Raw genomic sequence first — 15985 nt, forward strand, 5'->3', positions numbered from 1 at the left:
GGGGCGGGGGGGGAGACAGAAAGAGGGAGAGAGAGGAGTTATGAAGTGCCATGTCCCAATTGCGCTGCATTTTATGGACCACCAGATAGCACTCCAGGGGGAGGGGGAGAGAGACAGAGAGAGAAGTTATGTAGGGGCATGTCCCAATTGCGCTGCATTTTATGAACCACCAGATGGCACTCCAAGACTGTCATTGGCTCAGCACTTTGAGCTCCCATTGACTTGTATTGCAAACAATAAAGCTGAATCAATTTAAAAAGTATGTCATAAAAAAGAAAAATACAAGCAGGGATGTCCTTGAAGAGTTGAACACATCGATACTTCAATGGCCTGTATAGCTGAAAGTATGCTGGACCAAAAATAAAGTGCCTAAAAAAGGGTGGAAGAGCCCACAGCATCCACACAATTATATAATTAAAACTAGCTCCCCTTTACCAGCTACAACATTAAATGTGACGTATGCAATCAATTGCGTTAAGTTAAGACATGTTAATGCATCAGTAATACTTCGATATACAGAAACGTGAAGTGTGCCATTCTGCACAATGAGTACTTTTACCTTTAGTAATTTAAGTATGTTTTGTCGCTAATATTTTTATAATTTTACTTATGTAACATTTTAAATGCAGGACATTTACTTGTAACAGAGTATTTTACACTGCTGTATTGCTACTTTTACTTAAGTGAAGGTTGTGAGTACTTCTTCCACCACTGCTCACTGCCCTGTCTGGTAGAAAACCTCTCCAGTCCATCAGTCATATAACCAGACCCAGCAATGAGGTCACAGTCTACTCGTCCATCCTGGAGTATACCTCTCTATGATTTCAGCAAGCTGACAAGTTAAGCCGTAAGACATCAGCAAGAACAAAACATTTTCAGCTGCTGATAATTCAGTCAGACATTTACCCAAGGTGATATGTCCACTGACAGGCAGAATTATTTAACACTTCAACTCTCTAGTCAGTTGCTGTTCTGCACTAAAGGAAGTGAATTTGACTTGCTTCAGTAAGACAAGCAAAGTGTATTAATTACACACTAGACTGCTGTATTGTCCGTCCATCCATCCATTATCTATACCGCTTATTCATGAAGAGGGCTACGGAGGAGTGGTACCAGTCCCAGCTGACACTAGGCAAGAGGCGGGGTCCATCCTGGACAGGTCACCAGTCTGTCACAGGGCTGACATGGAGACAGACAACCACTCACACTCACTCCTACGTGCAATTTAAGAGCTACCAGTCAACGTAACCTGCATGTCTTCGGACTGTGGGAGGAAGCCGGAGGAAGCAGAGAAAACCCAGGCAGACACGGGAAGAATAAGTAACCTTTGCATAGAAAGGACCCAGTTGGCAGTGAGGTTCAGACCCAGCACCTTCTTATTAGGCTACAGTGCTGTCCATTGCACCTCATGAGCCTATTACTGTGCAACAGCTTTTATGTCCAAGGGATAGTGTATCACTGATATGATACCATATCGCTGTGGATGGAACAGTCCCACCAAACATGAGGGAGCATACCAGGCTGGAATAAGATTTTAACTTATTATTGTAAATTTCTTGTTATGCAACTACTTCATGGAAGAAGAACTAAAGCCACAGCTAGCAGCTGCACTGAGCTCAAGCTGTGTCCTATGGTTAACCAATGAAAACTATTCTTAAATGGTTTTCATTTAGGACTAAAATAATAAAAAAGTCCAGTGGTGGCAAGACATACTGAAATAATGAACTAGTTAGTTGATACTTAATTCCTATTGCATGTAATCTTCTGCTCTTTCTGTGAATGGATTAAGCTGTCTGAGTCACTACACATCTTGAAACAGAAAACATCTGTGCAGGAGTTTCTTGACAGTGGCTTAACACTGATTGAGAAAACAACAAAGTAATTAATCAATAAATACAGTATTGGTGTTGAAATGGATGAGTAGGAGCTGCGGCTGTGAATGTGATGGGATTCTCTTGGACTGGTTGAATTATTGCTGTGGAAATGCATATTATGTTCATCAAGATCAACACGTTTTACTGACAACATAAAACAGAGATGCCTAAATAAAATAAAATATGAATATTTATGTAACCCATGTGAAACATAGGGCTACTAATCCTATTACAGTAGGTAAAATAAGTACTGAACACATCACCAGTTTTCTCAGTAAATATATTTCTAAAGGTGCTGTTGACATGAAATTTTCACCAGATGTCGGTAACAACTCAAGTAATCCATATATACAGAGAAAACAAAACAAATAAGTTCACAAATTAAGTTATGTGTAATAAAATGGAATGACACGAAAAAGTATTGAACGTATGAAGAAAGGGAGGTGCAAAAAGGCCTGGAAAGCCAAAACACAAGCTGAAATCTATCAGTAATTAGAAAGCAATCCTGCCCCTTGTCAGCAGAAATTCAGCTGGTTCAGCCCCAACTGCTGGCATATAAAAAGGTGTCTCATTACCAAGGTGTCACAAGAGAAACATCTCATGATGGATAAAAGCAAAGAGCTCTCTCAAGACCTTCACAACCTTATTGTTGCAAAACATACTGATTGCCTTGATCACAGAAGGATTTGTAAACTTCTGAATGTTCCAGTGAGCACTTTTGGGGCCATAATCCGGAAGTGGAAAGAACATTAATTCACCATAAACCAGCCACGACCAGGTGCTCCTCAGAAAAGATTTCTGACAGAGGAGTGAAAAGAATTATCAGAAGAGTTGTCCTAGAGCCAAGGATGACTTGTGGAGAGCTTCAGAAAGACATGGAATTAGCAGGTACAACTGTTTCAAAGAAAACAATAAGTAATGCACTCAACCACCATGGCCTGTATGCATGCTCACCATGCAAGACTACATTGCTGAAGAAAAGGCATGTTGAAGCTTAAAGTTGAAGTTTAAAGTTTGCAGCACAACATTTAGACAAGTCTGTGAAATACTGGGAGAATATAGTCTGGTCAGATGAGACCAAAATTGAACTCTTTGGATGCCATAATACACACCATGTTTGGAGGTCAAATGGCACTGCACATCACCCCAACAACACCGTACCAACAGTGAAGTTTGGAGGTGGGAATATCATGGTGTGGGGCTGTTTTTCAGCATACAGCAATGGAAACTTCATATAATTGAAGGAAGGATGAATGGACAAATATACTGAGACATTCTTGATAAAAATCAGCTGCCATGTACCAGGATGATGAAGATGAAACAAGGGTGGACATTCAGCAAGACAATGATCCCAAAACACACTGCCAAGGAAACTCTCAACTGGTTTCAGAGAAAGAAGATAAAGCTGCTAGAATGGTCCAGCCAATCACCTGACTGGAATCCAGTAGGAAATCTATGGAGAGAACTAAAGATCAGAGGTCATAGGAGAGGCCCACAGAACCTTCAAGATTTGACTGTTTGTGTGGAAGAACGGGCCAAAATCACACCTGAGCAATGCATGCGACTAGTTTCTCAATACAGGAGGTGTCTTGAGGCTGTCATTACCAACAAAGGCTTTTGTACAAAGTATTAAATAAATTTCAGTAAGTGTGTTCAGTACTTTTTCCCTGTGTTATTCCATCTTATTACATTTCTGAACTTACAGTGAGGAACAGAAGTATTTGAACACCCTGCGATTTTGCAAGTTCTCCCACTTAGAAATCATGGAGGGGTCTGAAATTCACATTGTAGGTGCATTCCCACTCTGAGAGACAGAATTAAAAAAAATTTTCAGGAAATCACATTGTATGATTTTTAAAGAATTTATTTGTCTTGCACTGCTGAACATAAGTATTTGAACACCTGAGAAAATCAGTGTTAATATTTGGTACAGAAACCTTTGTTTGCAATTACAGAGGTCAAATGTTTCCTGTAGTTCTTGACCAGGTTTGCACACACTGCAACAGGGATTTTGGCCCACTCCTCCACACAGATCTCCTCTAGATCTGTCAGTTTTCGGGGCTGTCGCTGAGCAACGTGGAGTTTAAGCTCCCTCCAAAGATGTTCTATAGGATTGAGGTCTGGAAACTGGCTAGGCCACTCCAGAACCTTGATATGCTTCTTACGGAGCCACTCCTTGGTTATCCTGGCTGTGTGCTTCGGGTCGTTGTCATGTTGGAAGACCCAGCCATGACCCATCTTCAATGCTCTGACTGAGGGAAGGAGGTTGTTGCTCAAAATCTCACAATAAATGGCCCCATTCATCCTCTCCTTAATACAGTGCAGACGTCCTGTCCCCTTCGCAGAAAAGCACCCCCAAAGCATGATGTTACCACCCCCATGCTTCACAGTAGGGATGGTGTTCTTAGGATGCAACTCATCCTTCTTTTTCCTCCCAACACGACGAATGAAGTTTAGACAAAAAAGTTCTAATTTGGTCTCATCTGACCACATGACTTTCTCCCATGCCTCCTCTGGATCATCCAGATGGTCTTTGGCAAACTTCAGATGGGCTTGGACATGTGATGACTTGAGCAGGGGAACCTTCCGTGCAATGCATGATTTGAAACCATGACGGCGTAGTGTTCTACCGACAGTGACCTTTGAAACTGTGGTCCCAGCTCTCTTCATGTCATTGACCAGCTCCTCCCTTGTAGTTCTGGGCTGATTCCTCACCTTTCTTATCATCAGTGATACCCCACGAGGTGAGATCTTGCATGGCGCCCCAGTCCGAGGGAGACTGACAGTCGTCTTTAGCCTCCTCCATTTACTAACAATTGCTCCAACAGTTGATCTATTTTCACCAAGCTGCTTGGCAATTGCCCCGTAGCCCTTTCCAGCCTTGTGGAGGTCCACAATTTTGTCTCTGGTGTCTTTTGACAGCTCTTTGGTCTTGCCCATGGTAGTAGTTGGCGTCTGACTGACTGTGGGGTGGACAGGTGTCTTTAAAGAGCTCAGACAGGTGCTACTAATTTAGATTAATGAGTGGAGTAGAGGTGGACTTTTTCAAGGCACAGTAACAGGTCTTTAAGAGCCAGAATTCTTGCTGTTTCTCAGGTGTTCAAATACTTATGTTCAGCAGTGCAAGAAAAATAAATTCTTTAAAAATCATACAATGTGATTTCCTGATTTTTTTTTTTTATTCTGTCTCTCAGAGTGGGAATGCACCTACAATGTGAATTTCAGACCCCTCCATGATTTCTAAGTGGGAGAACTTGCAAAATCGCAGGGTGTACTTCTGTTCCTCACTGTATATACAACCTAGCTTTTACTAAAGTTTAGGACACACTTTCCCATTTTATTTATTGGGAAAGTGTGTCCAAACCTTTGACTAGTAGTGTAAAAGCTAAAACCTTAAGTAACCTGGGGGATTATCACCACTGGAAAACCACAATTCACATTTGCACACTTTGCTTTTACCCACTAAACTAATCAATTAAACGTGTTATTTTGTGAGCTTTAGAGGTGCGTTTCACCTTTGGATGGAGTCAGGCTAGCTCTTCCTATTCCTGCATCCTCTGTGTGATTTAAGATACGCTGCCGGCTTTAGTTTCATATTTAGTATAATCACATGAAAACAGAAACTTCCCATTAACTCTTCCTTTAATGGTCAATAATTGTGAAGTAACCTGTATATGGTATCTGTAAAAATAAAAGAGCCTATAGTTTTTCTTACACACTACTGGTGTTATGTCTCAGTTTAAGGGGTGTCCTGCAAAGATTCTATACCATTTGAGAAACAGGTTTTACCTTGACATTCAATAAGGAGCTGCTGCTCCTCTATGGGTGAGGTTTGTTTTTCACAGGCCCAGATGTTCTGTGGATTCTGTACATCTGCACAGCTGAAGCTTCTGTTCCAGAAAGGATGTGTCTCTGATGTTGTGTGATTGTTTATTGACTTGTATCCACCACATTTCAAATCCTGGCAAAGCCTTTGTCCTTCAGCTTCTGTCCATCCTCCAGTGGAAACAGGACTGCTTTTTCCCTCTGAGTCTATGTACACAGCACCACTACAGGTTCCCTTGACCTTAATCTTTCTCCAGTCTAAGACAAACAGCAGAAACAGGTGAAATAAAATGCAGGAAATACAAACCTCACAAAACATGACATAATTAGAAGAATGTCAAAGATGCAGCTCTTTGGATCTTTGCAGCTAATTCTTACTGTATATACTGTACATATATATATGTATATATTTGGTTTGGGGATATACAATAAATTGATACCACTCACATTAAATTTAAAGCTACAGTCAGCAGCCAGTTTATCTTATCTTATGTTATCTTATCTTAGCTTTGCTTAGCTATGATTTCAAGCTTGGCTCAGAAATAAAACGTGCTACCTGTAAAACTACAACTTGTCTTTTTACACCGAGGTTATAAAATAAAATATAATGCTCAAATTAGGTAGAATGAAAAAAATGAAAACTACACATACTGGAGCACTTCAGGCCAGCTAGAGAGCAGGATGTTTTTTTAGAAGTGATGTTGCATGCTTTTAATGACTTTGTGCCAGGGCACTCTAGTTCTGAAATGACATGATCTCCTGCAGGTTTAGGTCCAAAGTGTTCAATAATGCCGAGACCATGACCACATCCCAGCTCCTCACAGATGGTGTCTCGTATTTTCAGGTCTTCCAGACTTTCATTGCACACTGGGAGCCATTTTCCTTCATAGGACAGCTGCACATTTCCAAAACATTCTGTGCTAGAAATGCTAAATCTGGGCTTGACGCTGCCTGAAACAAAACAATGAAACTTGTTATTTAAGCCATTTCTTATTTTAATAAAATAAAAAAATAAATCTGGATCAAATCAGAATACACAATATCAGGTTATGCAAAAATAAAAGTCATGATGATGCAGCTGTGTGCATTCAACAAAAATTTTCAAATCAGTGAAAATTAGTTTAGGTGGAAATGTATTGCTTTTGTAAAATTAGCTTTGTCTTGACAGATCACTAAAACCTGAAGAGTTGCTCTTTGGCCTCTGGCCCACCTTCTCCCCAGATTTGACCAAAAGCTATGAAATGTTCAGCTAAGTACTTAGCAATCTGAAAGAATCACCTCCTTGGTAAACCACATTATACAAATAAGCAGTTGGAGGTTGTATAAATCCATGAGTCATTCAAGTTGAGCAAAAAGAAAACATTTTTTGATTATACTAATATTTAAAAGATAACCCATTACCTGAGCAAACAACATAGGCTGGGTTTTGATTACAGGTGGTATCACTGTCACTATATTTAACGAAGTTGCACTGGGTCAGGCTGGTGGTCTGCTTTGTAGTGTGCAAACTCTTAAAGATCACCGAACTTTTCTTAGGCTGGTTGTTGGGACGTAGGGCTTTATCCCCACAGCCAAGGGATTTACATAGTATCTCAGACTGTGTGTGTGTCCAGGTATCTGCACACACACCTCCACACTTCCCATTTACACAAACGTTGACATTCCCCCAGCACTCATTGGTCAGATTTACTGAGATTGTTCCTATTGTGGGAAACAAGAAGGAATAAGCAGAAGTAGATGTTTGATTTTAGTATCCTTGTCACGCCAGCAATGGTACAGTCATGACCATTAAAAGTTATATTCATGTTCAAAATGTTAAAGTGGCCGTATCAGGTCAGTTTGTGTTGCATGGTGGAAAATGCATCATCTCTTCAAACTGGGTCAGAGAACAGCCATGATAAACAGGATAAAGAAATGCCATGAGGACTAAAAGATGTGTCTATAATTAAGTTACTGTTCCCATCACATTCATTTCCTTACATTACCTGAACATGTCACACTGGCAATAGTGTAATTGTGGTCAGGTGATGCTGTTTTAGCTTCACAGTCAAACAGAGACTTGGTGTTGGGTGAGCAGTTGTAGAATTTATCCCAAACAACTTTCTCCATATCAGCTTTAGGGACAGATGTAAGGGAGGTGGCCTTCCCACAGTGCATCTGCTGGCACACTATGTTTGCAGACTGTTGGTTCCATGTCTTGTTAGACCCAGAGAGCCAGTAGATTTTACTGCCATGCTCTACCCCCACCAGGCCAGAACAGGGGTTCTCTCCCTTCAGAAATATCACCTTGTGCTCTGAGAGGGAAAGGATAAAGAGGTGTGTGGTAAGTATTAGGATTGTGATAGCACCTTGTCTGCGGTGTCCTCCTTCAACACAATGCATGTTGAGATAGGCTCAAGCCCCTCAGAACCTCTTGAACAAGGTTAGCAAGTATAGAGACTTGTTTTTGCCTGAAAATCATGAGATGTGGGATTGTGGAGCAAAACAGACAAACTAACTCAAACAAAAACACTCACCCTCACAGGTTATCCCCAGTGTCTCCATCTCCTTGTGGTTGTTTTTGTCATCTTCAATACATTCAGATATCCTCGAGGCAGCTGGCTTGCAGGTCACAGCCTTAGTGAGGAAATCCGCTCGAGGCATTTGGCTGGCAGGTCACAGCCTTAGTGAGGAAATCCCCTGAACCCTTGCTGAAAATTTCATTGCTGGATTTTCTTTGTTTTCCACAGTTCATTTGTTTGCAGGCAACATCTGAACTGGTATCTGTCCATTTGTTTTTATTGACCCGTTTCCATCTGCCCTCATGCTGGATCTCAACTCTCCCAGCACACTTTCCAGGACCATCCATCAGTCTTACACTTATGCTAGCTGTAACATGACAAGAAAGCTGTCAAACATTGGGCACATACAAAATAAAAACTCTTACTACAAATAATTGAGGAGAAATCACCGAACTTCACAATGCAATGTCAGAATAAAGTTTTACCCTTTCAAGGCATCTCTTCTAAAACTAAATAACCATAATTGTTATTACAGATAACAGGAAGACATTATCACAGTATGGTCACTGCCATATCTCACCTGCACAGACTACGTAAGCACTGTGTCTACATTGTAAAGGGTAGTTGTCACGCTTGGCTCGACAGTGCCACAGTGAAGACTCGTTGCCCAAACACTCCACTGAGTCCATTATGCCCTGTTTTGCAGGCTTGCGTTCAATACTAACCACCTAGAAGAAAGCATTTATTTCAGTTTGTTTATCATGTTATTCAATAACGCCTGGCAGCTTGAATTGACACATTAAGATACAGAGAAACATTTACCTACAGACATACCCTGGCTAGCTGTTTCTCCCTGTTTTCAGTCTTTATGCTAAGCTAAGATAACTGTGGGTTCATTTTAAGAGGACAGATATGAGAATGGTATCAAACTTTTTATTGAACACTCAGCAAGAATGTGAATAAGCCTGTGGAACACATTCTTCCTCTTGGGCCATGTGTTTGTGAAGCGGCTGTGAAGGACAAAGGACATTCTTTTGAGGACAGTCAAGTCCAGATCCTCTCCAGAGAGCATTGCTGGTTTGAGAGAGGAGTTAAGGAAGCTATTTTTGTACAAATAGAACACCCCTCACTAAATAGGGGTGGTGGACTAAGACACAACTTGTCTTCCATCTACAATCCTGTTTTGAAATCTCTGCCCAAACATGCCCACCAGGACAATAGGTGTCGGTCAACAGGGGAGGTTTCAAAGACAGGCAATGACTCTCACCGATACCGGGCTGCAACGAGTCGTTAAGGACTGATGAAGCCTCTTGGATGAAAGGTGAAACGTCTTCGACCTAGAAATCTAGTCCAGTTGATTTTTTCTAAGTTTTTTCAGTTTACTATGACCTGGATGACTGAGAATCTGCACAGACATTCATCCTCTTTCAAATGAAAGGTTGAAGTAACAACAATCTACTGTAAATGCAGTATAACATTGAACAAACCCTTGTTTAGTTCAGTACACTCTGGGTTTTTACTGCTACAGTTTTACTTTGGTGTGAACAGTACTGTCTGGTGGCTAATGTTAGCAAATATTTCTGTGTAGTTGCCATTACTGCTTCTGATACACTGCATGTTAGCATTTAGTATTATCTTGCACATGGCACTTACTGCCACAGTTTCTGTTGTTCAGCCAAAGTTACATATGCTAACGTTAAATAAAACACTTTTAAATTAGTGCTATTGAAGGCCGACAGTCAGACACTCACTTTCCCACACTGTAGCTCTCTGCAGACCACTTCAGCTTCCTTACTGTCCCAGGTGGTGGCACACACAGGCAAACGTGTTTCATTCACTTTAATGTAAACTGCACCATAGCACTTGCTGGGTTTACCATTGTCCATCAGAACTACATTAACATTGTCTGTGAAGAGAAATGTAGAAATGAGTTTTTAATGTCATGATTTTCAAGTGCCTCAAGTTAGTTTGTGAAAAATGTATTAATGCAAATTGAAAGACTGTTTTTCTCTTTCGATTTGTCATTTGTTTGTTTTTGGTTCAAGATCATGGTTGATCAGGAATATACAACTATAGAGTGGTTGCGTTGAGGTTGTGGAAACATCGGAATTACCTGTGCATGTCAACTGGGTGCTGCTGCTACCCGTCCTGTAACTGATATTGTTACCACAGTGCATTTGTTGACACCATATATCAGGTGTGGCATTGTTTGGTTTTATCATAGGACTCCATTTGCCATTGCTGCTACCCGTGCTGTAACTGATATTGATACCACAGTGCATTTGCTGACACCATATATCAGGTTTGGCAACTTCTGGTTTTATCATAGGACTCCATTTGCCATCGTTCTCTTCCTCCAGCCGCCCAGAACAGACATTTGATGCATTTCCTTTGAGTTGGAGCCTCTTATGATCTGTTTAAATTAACCATTTTCTTAATTCACTGTTTCAGCTGTGAAAAACTTTGTCATTAAATGTGTTTGAGAGTGTGCATTACTTGTGCATATGACAGAAGCAGGATACTGGCATGCTGTGGATTGTTGAGTTGCACACTGCCACAGATTGTTTATGTCTTTTATAATGTCTGGATCACACTTGATCATCATCTTTTTTGAGTTTTGGAATCCTTTCCAAACCCTCCACTTGTGCAGATGGATCTCCCTGGATTTACCGCATTCGAGACTTTCACATAAAATATCGGCTTCTTTTTTTCCTTTATGTGAGAGGAGTCATATATAAAAGAAGATAATAATTATTAGCATAGTAGTAAACATTTCACAATAGTGATGCCAGTACAGTTTTTTTCTGAGCGGAAGAAGTGACTGATAAAGATCCATTTAAATTCATTATAAAATTAAAACCAAGCAATAAAGCTGCTGTGAATCTTTAAAGGTAGTAGTTGAGAAAAGGCTGCATATTAAAAAAGGTTGCATGTTTTAAAAAAAAACAAAATTTCTATGTTGTTATTTCTCATAGAGTTTTTTTGTTTACCACATTGCCTGAATTTACTAATACCATAGGTGGAAAGCAACAAAGTACATTTAATAAAGTATTATACTTAAGCACAATTTTAAATATTTCCACTTACACATTAAAGCATTAGTAGCAACAAAATAAAATACATATCAGAAACTTCAAGTTTTTAAATTTTATTTTTGATGCAAGTTCATTTTGCAGCTGGTACTTATATACATTTACTTAAGTAGCATTATGAATGTAGGACTTTTACTTGTAATTCTTCCAACCCCCATGTCCAGTAATATTCATTTCACATCCTCCATGTTGGTTACTCCATGTGCACTTCACATGTACAAATGTGCTGATTTCTCTTTTGATCTTGTGCACGGCTGAATCCCATTGATGTGTACTGTAGGATATTAACTCTTACCCCAGTCCTCACTACAGAAGTAACCCGAAGGTGTTTTCCCATCTATGGAGTACTGGACAGCTCCTTCACAGCGAAATCCATCCAGGCTTATTTTGATTTGATCTAGAAGAGCAAAAGCAAGTAACAGCCATTAACATACAGTATAAAATACACAGCCAATATCATCATCGCTATCATGTCATTTTATCATTCTTGGATTATCCTTAGTGATTCTTTTGTAGCACAAAATATTTTTTATGTTATACTCCTCATCAATGTAACAGTGCAGCCTCACTTGAACAGCTGATCTTTTTCACGGTGTCCTTTCTGTAATAGCTGATGCCCCAACCAGGATATTGGCAGTCCCATAGTTGACTCTCTGTTCCCTTGCAAGCCAATTCATTGAGCCAGACCTGCCTACTCATGTCCCTCTGTGTGTCTTCTGTTGACACAGGTGTCCCACAGTGAATGCTCCTGCACACCACTTCTTCTGTTGTCCTGTTCCAGCCTTTATCGCCAACGTATCCCCATGTCCTGTTGTGGTAGGCTTCAACATGACCTTCACACGGGTTGTTTTCACCTTTCAGAATCAGCCAGTTCTCGCCTGTTTGCATGGCAGAAGGTTCATAGAAGTATGGAAATGGAGTAGGGTACACATTCATTTAAGTTGTTTAATTTAGAGTTTGTGAGCTCTGCCATACTAAATGGCCTTTTATATCACCTGAAATTTGACTGTGAAGCCTTTTGTTTTTTTTCTTCTTTTGAATATGTTTCTGTTTATTGATGTCAGTCTAAATGTTTTAACACAATTTTTCATATAGTACAATATGAAGAATTGATATAGTAGAGGAATAAATATGTACTGTAGTCTCATAACTGCCGCTTCGGGGTCCTGTACAATAAGTATTTTATTTTGTACTAATAATGGGAAAAATATAAATTTAATTAAAATCCAAGTACTGTATATATTCATTTGGCATAGTTTCTCCCATATTCTAAGTGTTTCTTTAAGAATGTATTGGCAGAAAGTGAAAAATAATGTTACCAAAAGGTCAGACATATGACTAATATTGAGATTTACACCAAAGATGTCTTTTACTAATTTTGTGGAGCCCCCCCATGTCATATAGTGGTCGTTTCTGGTATTGGACCAGGGACATTTTTTCTGGTGGTAGCGCTGCAGTGACCCTTTAGTTTAAAAGTTGATTAAAATCATCTGTAAATGCTACAGATTTGAACATTTCATTCAAATATCTGAAAATAATCTTTAATCACAACACTGTATAATTCTAAAATTATTCAAAATTACTTTAATTAAAATCTATTTGAATATCACCCAAATTGCTTCATTCTGAAATGTTTAAAAGCCGCATTATAAAAACAAAATTTCTGATGTATCTTCTGCATTGTAAGATTTACCTTAATAATCATCATCATCATAAATTTTTCAGACTGCACACTCGTGGTGTGATTTTTGATCATTTTCATTCATTTTTAATGAAAACTTGCGATTCAGCAACATTTTAAACTGCTCACTGATTTCTTTAAAATACATGAAAATGAGTTTTTTTATATATATAATTTTTGTTAGTTAGTTTTGTTTATTTAAATCTGCTAAAATTAGCAAAATTGTCTAATTTTGTCCAAACAGAGGTCAACAAAACAATGATAATAATGTTTCTGACTGCGGAACTATATCTAGAGTTTGAAAACCTCAGAGCAAATGCTAAAACGTTCTAATAGCACTTTTCCCCTTCATGAGTAGACCTGAACCTGGTTGCTATGTTTTTGCTTGCATGTATATATGTATATAAAATCACTACTGTGTGGTTCACCAAACCATTCATCTCTTCAGTGGAGCTTTTAGCTTCAGGAAATAATTTTGTAGATTCAGCATGACATTTCCTGCAGTGCCTGTATGTGCTTGCCTTCTAAAAATAATTTATGCAATGACTAAATTTTTCTTAAACTGTGTGGTTCACCAAACCATTCATCTCTTCAGTGGAGCTTTTAGCTTCAGGAAATAATTTTGTAGATTCAGCATGACATTTCCTGCAGTGCCTGTATGTGCTTGCCTTCTAAAAATAATTTATGCAATGACTATATTTTTCTTAATAGGGAGATTTAAAACACCACTGTCCAGCTTTAAATTGTCAGAAATATAGAGTTAAATCTATAGACTTGCCTTTTGCCTGTGACATCAGCAGCTCAGTGTGAGCGACGCAGATGAAAAGAAGGAGCCACATCATCACCACAGCTCCTAACTGGAGAATGAGGCAATTGAATGATCTGCTCAGCTTTATATTACCAAGAATGTGCCCGCCAAAAATGGATATGAGCGGTTACAGGTTTGTCGTCACACTCACAAGTATGGTGGAAAAAATTATAAAATGACAGAAAAGCTGATTTAGGTGATAGAAAAAAATCAAGGCAACAATGATTTTAAAACAAATATTGTCATTTACATGCAAGTAATCCTGATTCTGGTGTAATACAGTAGAAGCAGTGGTAGAAGAAGTACTTAGATTGTTTACTTAAATAAAAGTAGCAATACCACAGTGTAAACATTCTCTGTTATAAGTAAAAGTCCTGCATTCAAATTGTTACTTAAGTAAAAAATACAAAAGTATTAAAGTATTAAAAGTAAAAGTACTCATTATGCAGAATGGCACAGTTCACAGTAATGTATATCATATTATTGGACTATAATTACTGGTGTATAATTGTGTACATCACAGTTAATCTTGCAGCTGGTAAACATAGAACTAATGTTAACTACCTTATACTGTATGCTTATAATTTGAAGTACTTCACATACTACTGGGTAGCTTGAGAATTTCCCACCAGGGATCAATAAAGTCTTATGATTATAGTGTAATTTGTTTAATTAATCACAGTCTGAACAGTAAACTAGTAACTAAATGTATCAAATAAATCCAGTGAGTAAGGAGTAGAATATTTTTTCTGTATAATGTAGTGGTTGGGGTATGAAGTAGCAGAGAATGAAAATACTCAAGTAAAGTACAGATGCCTCAAAATTGTACTTAAGTACAGTACTTGAATAAATGTTAGTTTCTTTCTACCTCTGAGTATATATGAGTACAGCCCATGAAGCTATAATTTTAAGATAAAACAGGCCTTTTTTGGGGATCAAGTAACAGGTTAACCTCCATATTTTCTCAGCAGTGGAAGAAAATAAAACGATTCCTACAGGTGTCCCAACTTTTGTCGATGACGTGCAACAACTGCTTCCATTTCTACAAAGGCAAAGTTGGAGCAAACACCCTCTGAAGCATTATTTTTAAAAGATCATTAACAAAGAAAGCCAGACTTTTTGCAGGGTTTCATCCTGTAGCAGAGCAATGACCCAAAAACACCTCCATGCTGACCAACCTTTGTGTGTAAGAGAAAAGAACAAGAGTCAGCTTCAAATGATGGAATGGCAGCACAGTGTCCAGACTGCAACACAGCTGTAGGAACAACTGCAACGTTGCTGTCTATCCCAAAAGTAGTTGATTTCATTTACAGAAAGACTGACACAGGTTTGTTTGGCCTGTTGAACAACTGAAAAAACGGAGGTGCCTAAAGCTTTTGACCAGTAGTTTATATCTGTATAGGGTAAATATGTCAACACCGAAATTCAATATTCAACATCATTGAAGAGTTGAATGGAACAAGTGCAGCGAATGTGGCGTGGCAGAGTTCAGACTGTGGCTTAGATTTCATAAGACTTCAACTGATGGCGTTTGATAAATTGTAACGTTAACAACTGCTGCTTTATGCATCTACAGTACAATTTGTACTTTTCTCTGCTAATAAACATTGCACTAGAAAGTTTTACAGTATGTTATTCTTTGAATTGTAGACTTTTAACTATGATAGAGACTTAGAGACTCAGAGCTTAGTTTTCTAATAGTATATTATTAATAACAATACAGCAGTTCGGTCAATAGATTATTTAAATATAATAATGAAAAATCAAATAAAACAAATATTTTAATTGTACATGACTAATCAGCAAAAAGAAGTTAACATTTGTTTTGTTGCAGACATTAGAATCATTTCCTCAAAAAACAAACAAACAAACAAAAACAATACTGTGTAAATAACAAATAGGATTCGGTGATTTTAAAAAAATCAATAGCCCCTTGTTTCATTTAAACTAAGTCTAATAATTGCCATTACACACCAAACTTTTCAGAGCATCTGTCTTACAGTAAATAAAGTTTAATCATTTGAAGTATCAACCTCTTACAGTAATCCAGGCTTCTGAGAACTTGACAGAGAATAATCTCTGTTAATATAAAACATTTAGATCTAAGGAGCAACGCAATCGGGAGTCTTCGGTGCTGCCAAATGTCAGCTCACATTGAGAAATGTCAAGCTATTAATATTCTTAGAAAGGTGAGATTACACAAC

The 15985-nt window shown here is 38.6% G+C and overlaps 2 protein-coding genes across 2 annotated transcripts in view; both read right to left on the reverse strand.

Annotated features, from left to right (window-relative positions):
* LOC109970411 (antigen WC1.1) overlaps positions 1–8256 on the reverse strand; it is an 18279-nt gene extending 10023 nt beyond the window's left edge. Inside the window, exons 1-5 of the mRNA XM_020617946.1 lie at positions 8216–8256; positions 7685–7993; positions 7101–7400; positions 6351–6650; positions 5664–5957 (exon numbers count right to left, since the gene is read on the reverse strand). Of these exons, the coding sequence (XP_020473602.1) occupies positions 5664–5957; positions 6351–6650; positions 7101–7400; positions 7685–7993; positions 8216–8243 (1231 nt within the window). The 5' untranslated portion in view covers positions 8244–8256. The remainder of the gene's footprint in view (positions 1–5663; positions 5958–6350; positions 6651–7100; positions 7401–7684; positions 7994–8215) is intronic.
* A 60-nt stretch (positions 8257–8316) lies between these two features.
* On the reverse strand, positions 8317–13818 carry LOC109970412 (scavenger receptor cysteine-rich type 1 protein M160-like). Its single transcript, XM_020617948.1, has 8 exons — positions 13752–13818; positions 11862–12170; positions 11588–11689; positions 10697–10912; positions 10314–10613; positions 9952–10106; positions 8781–8928; positions 8317–8567 (listed from the first exon to the last, which is right to left on the reverse strand). The coding sequence occupies exons 1-8, from the start codon at positions 13813–13815 to the stop codon at positions 8317–8319; spliced, it is 1545 nt and encodes a 514-aa protein (XP_020473604.1). The 5' UTR covers positions 13816–13818.
* Positions 13819–15985: the final 2167 nt, after the last annotated feature.

Source organism: Monopterus albus, unplaced genomic scaffold (assembly GCF_001952655.1).
Source record: "Monopterus albus unplaced genomic scaffold, M_albus_1.0 scaffold197.1, whole genome shotgun sequence".
Lineage (NCBI taxonomy): Eukaryota > Metazoa > Chordata > Actinopteri > Synbranchiformes > Synbranchidae > Monopterus > Monopterus albus.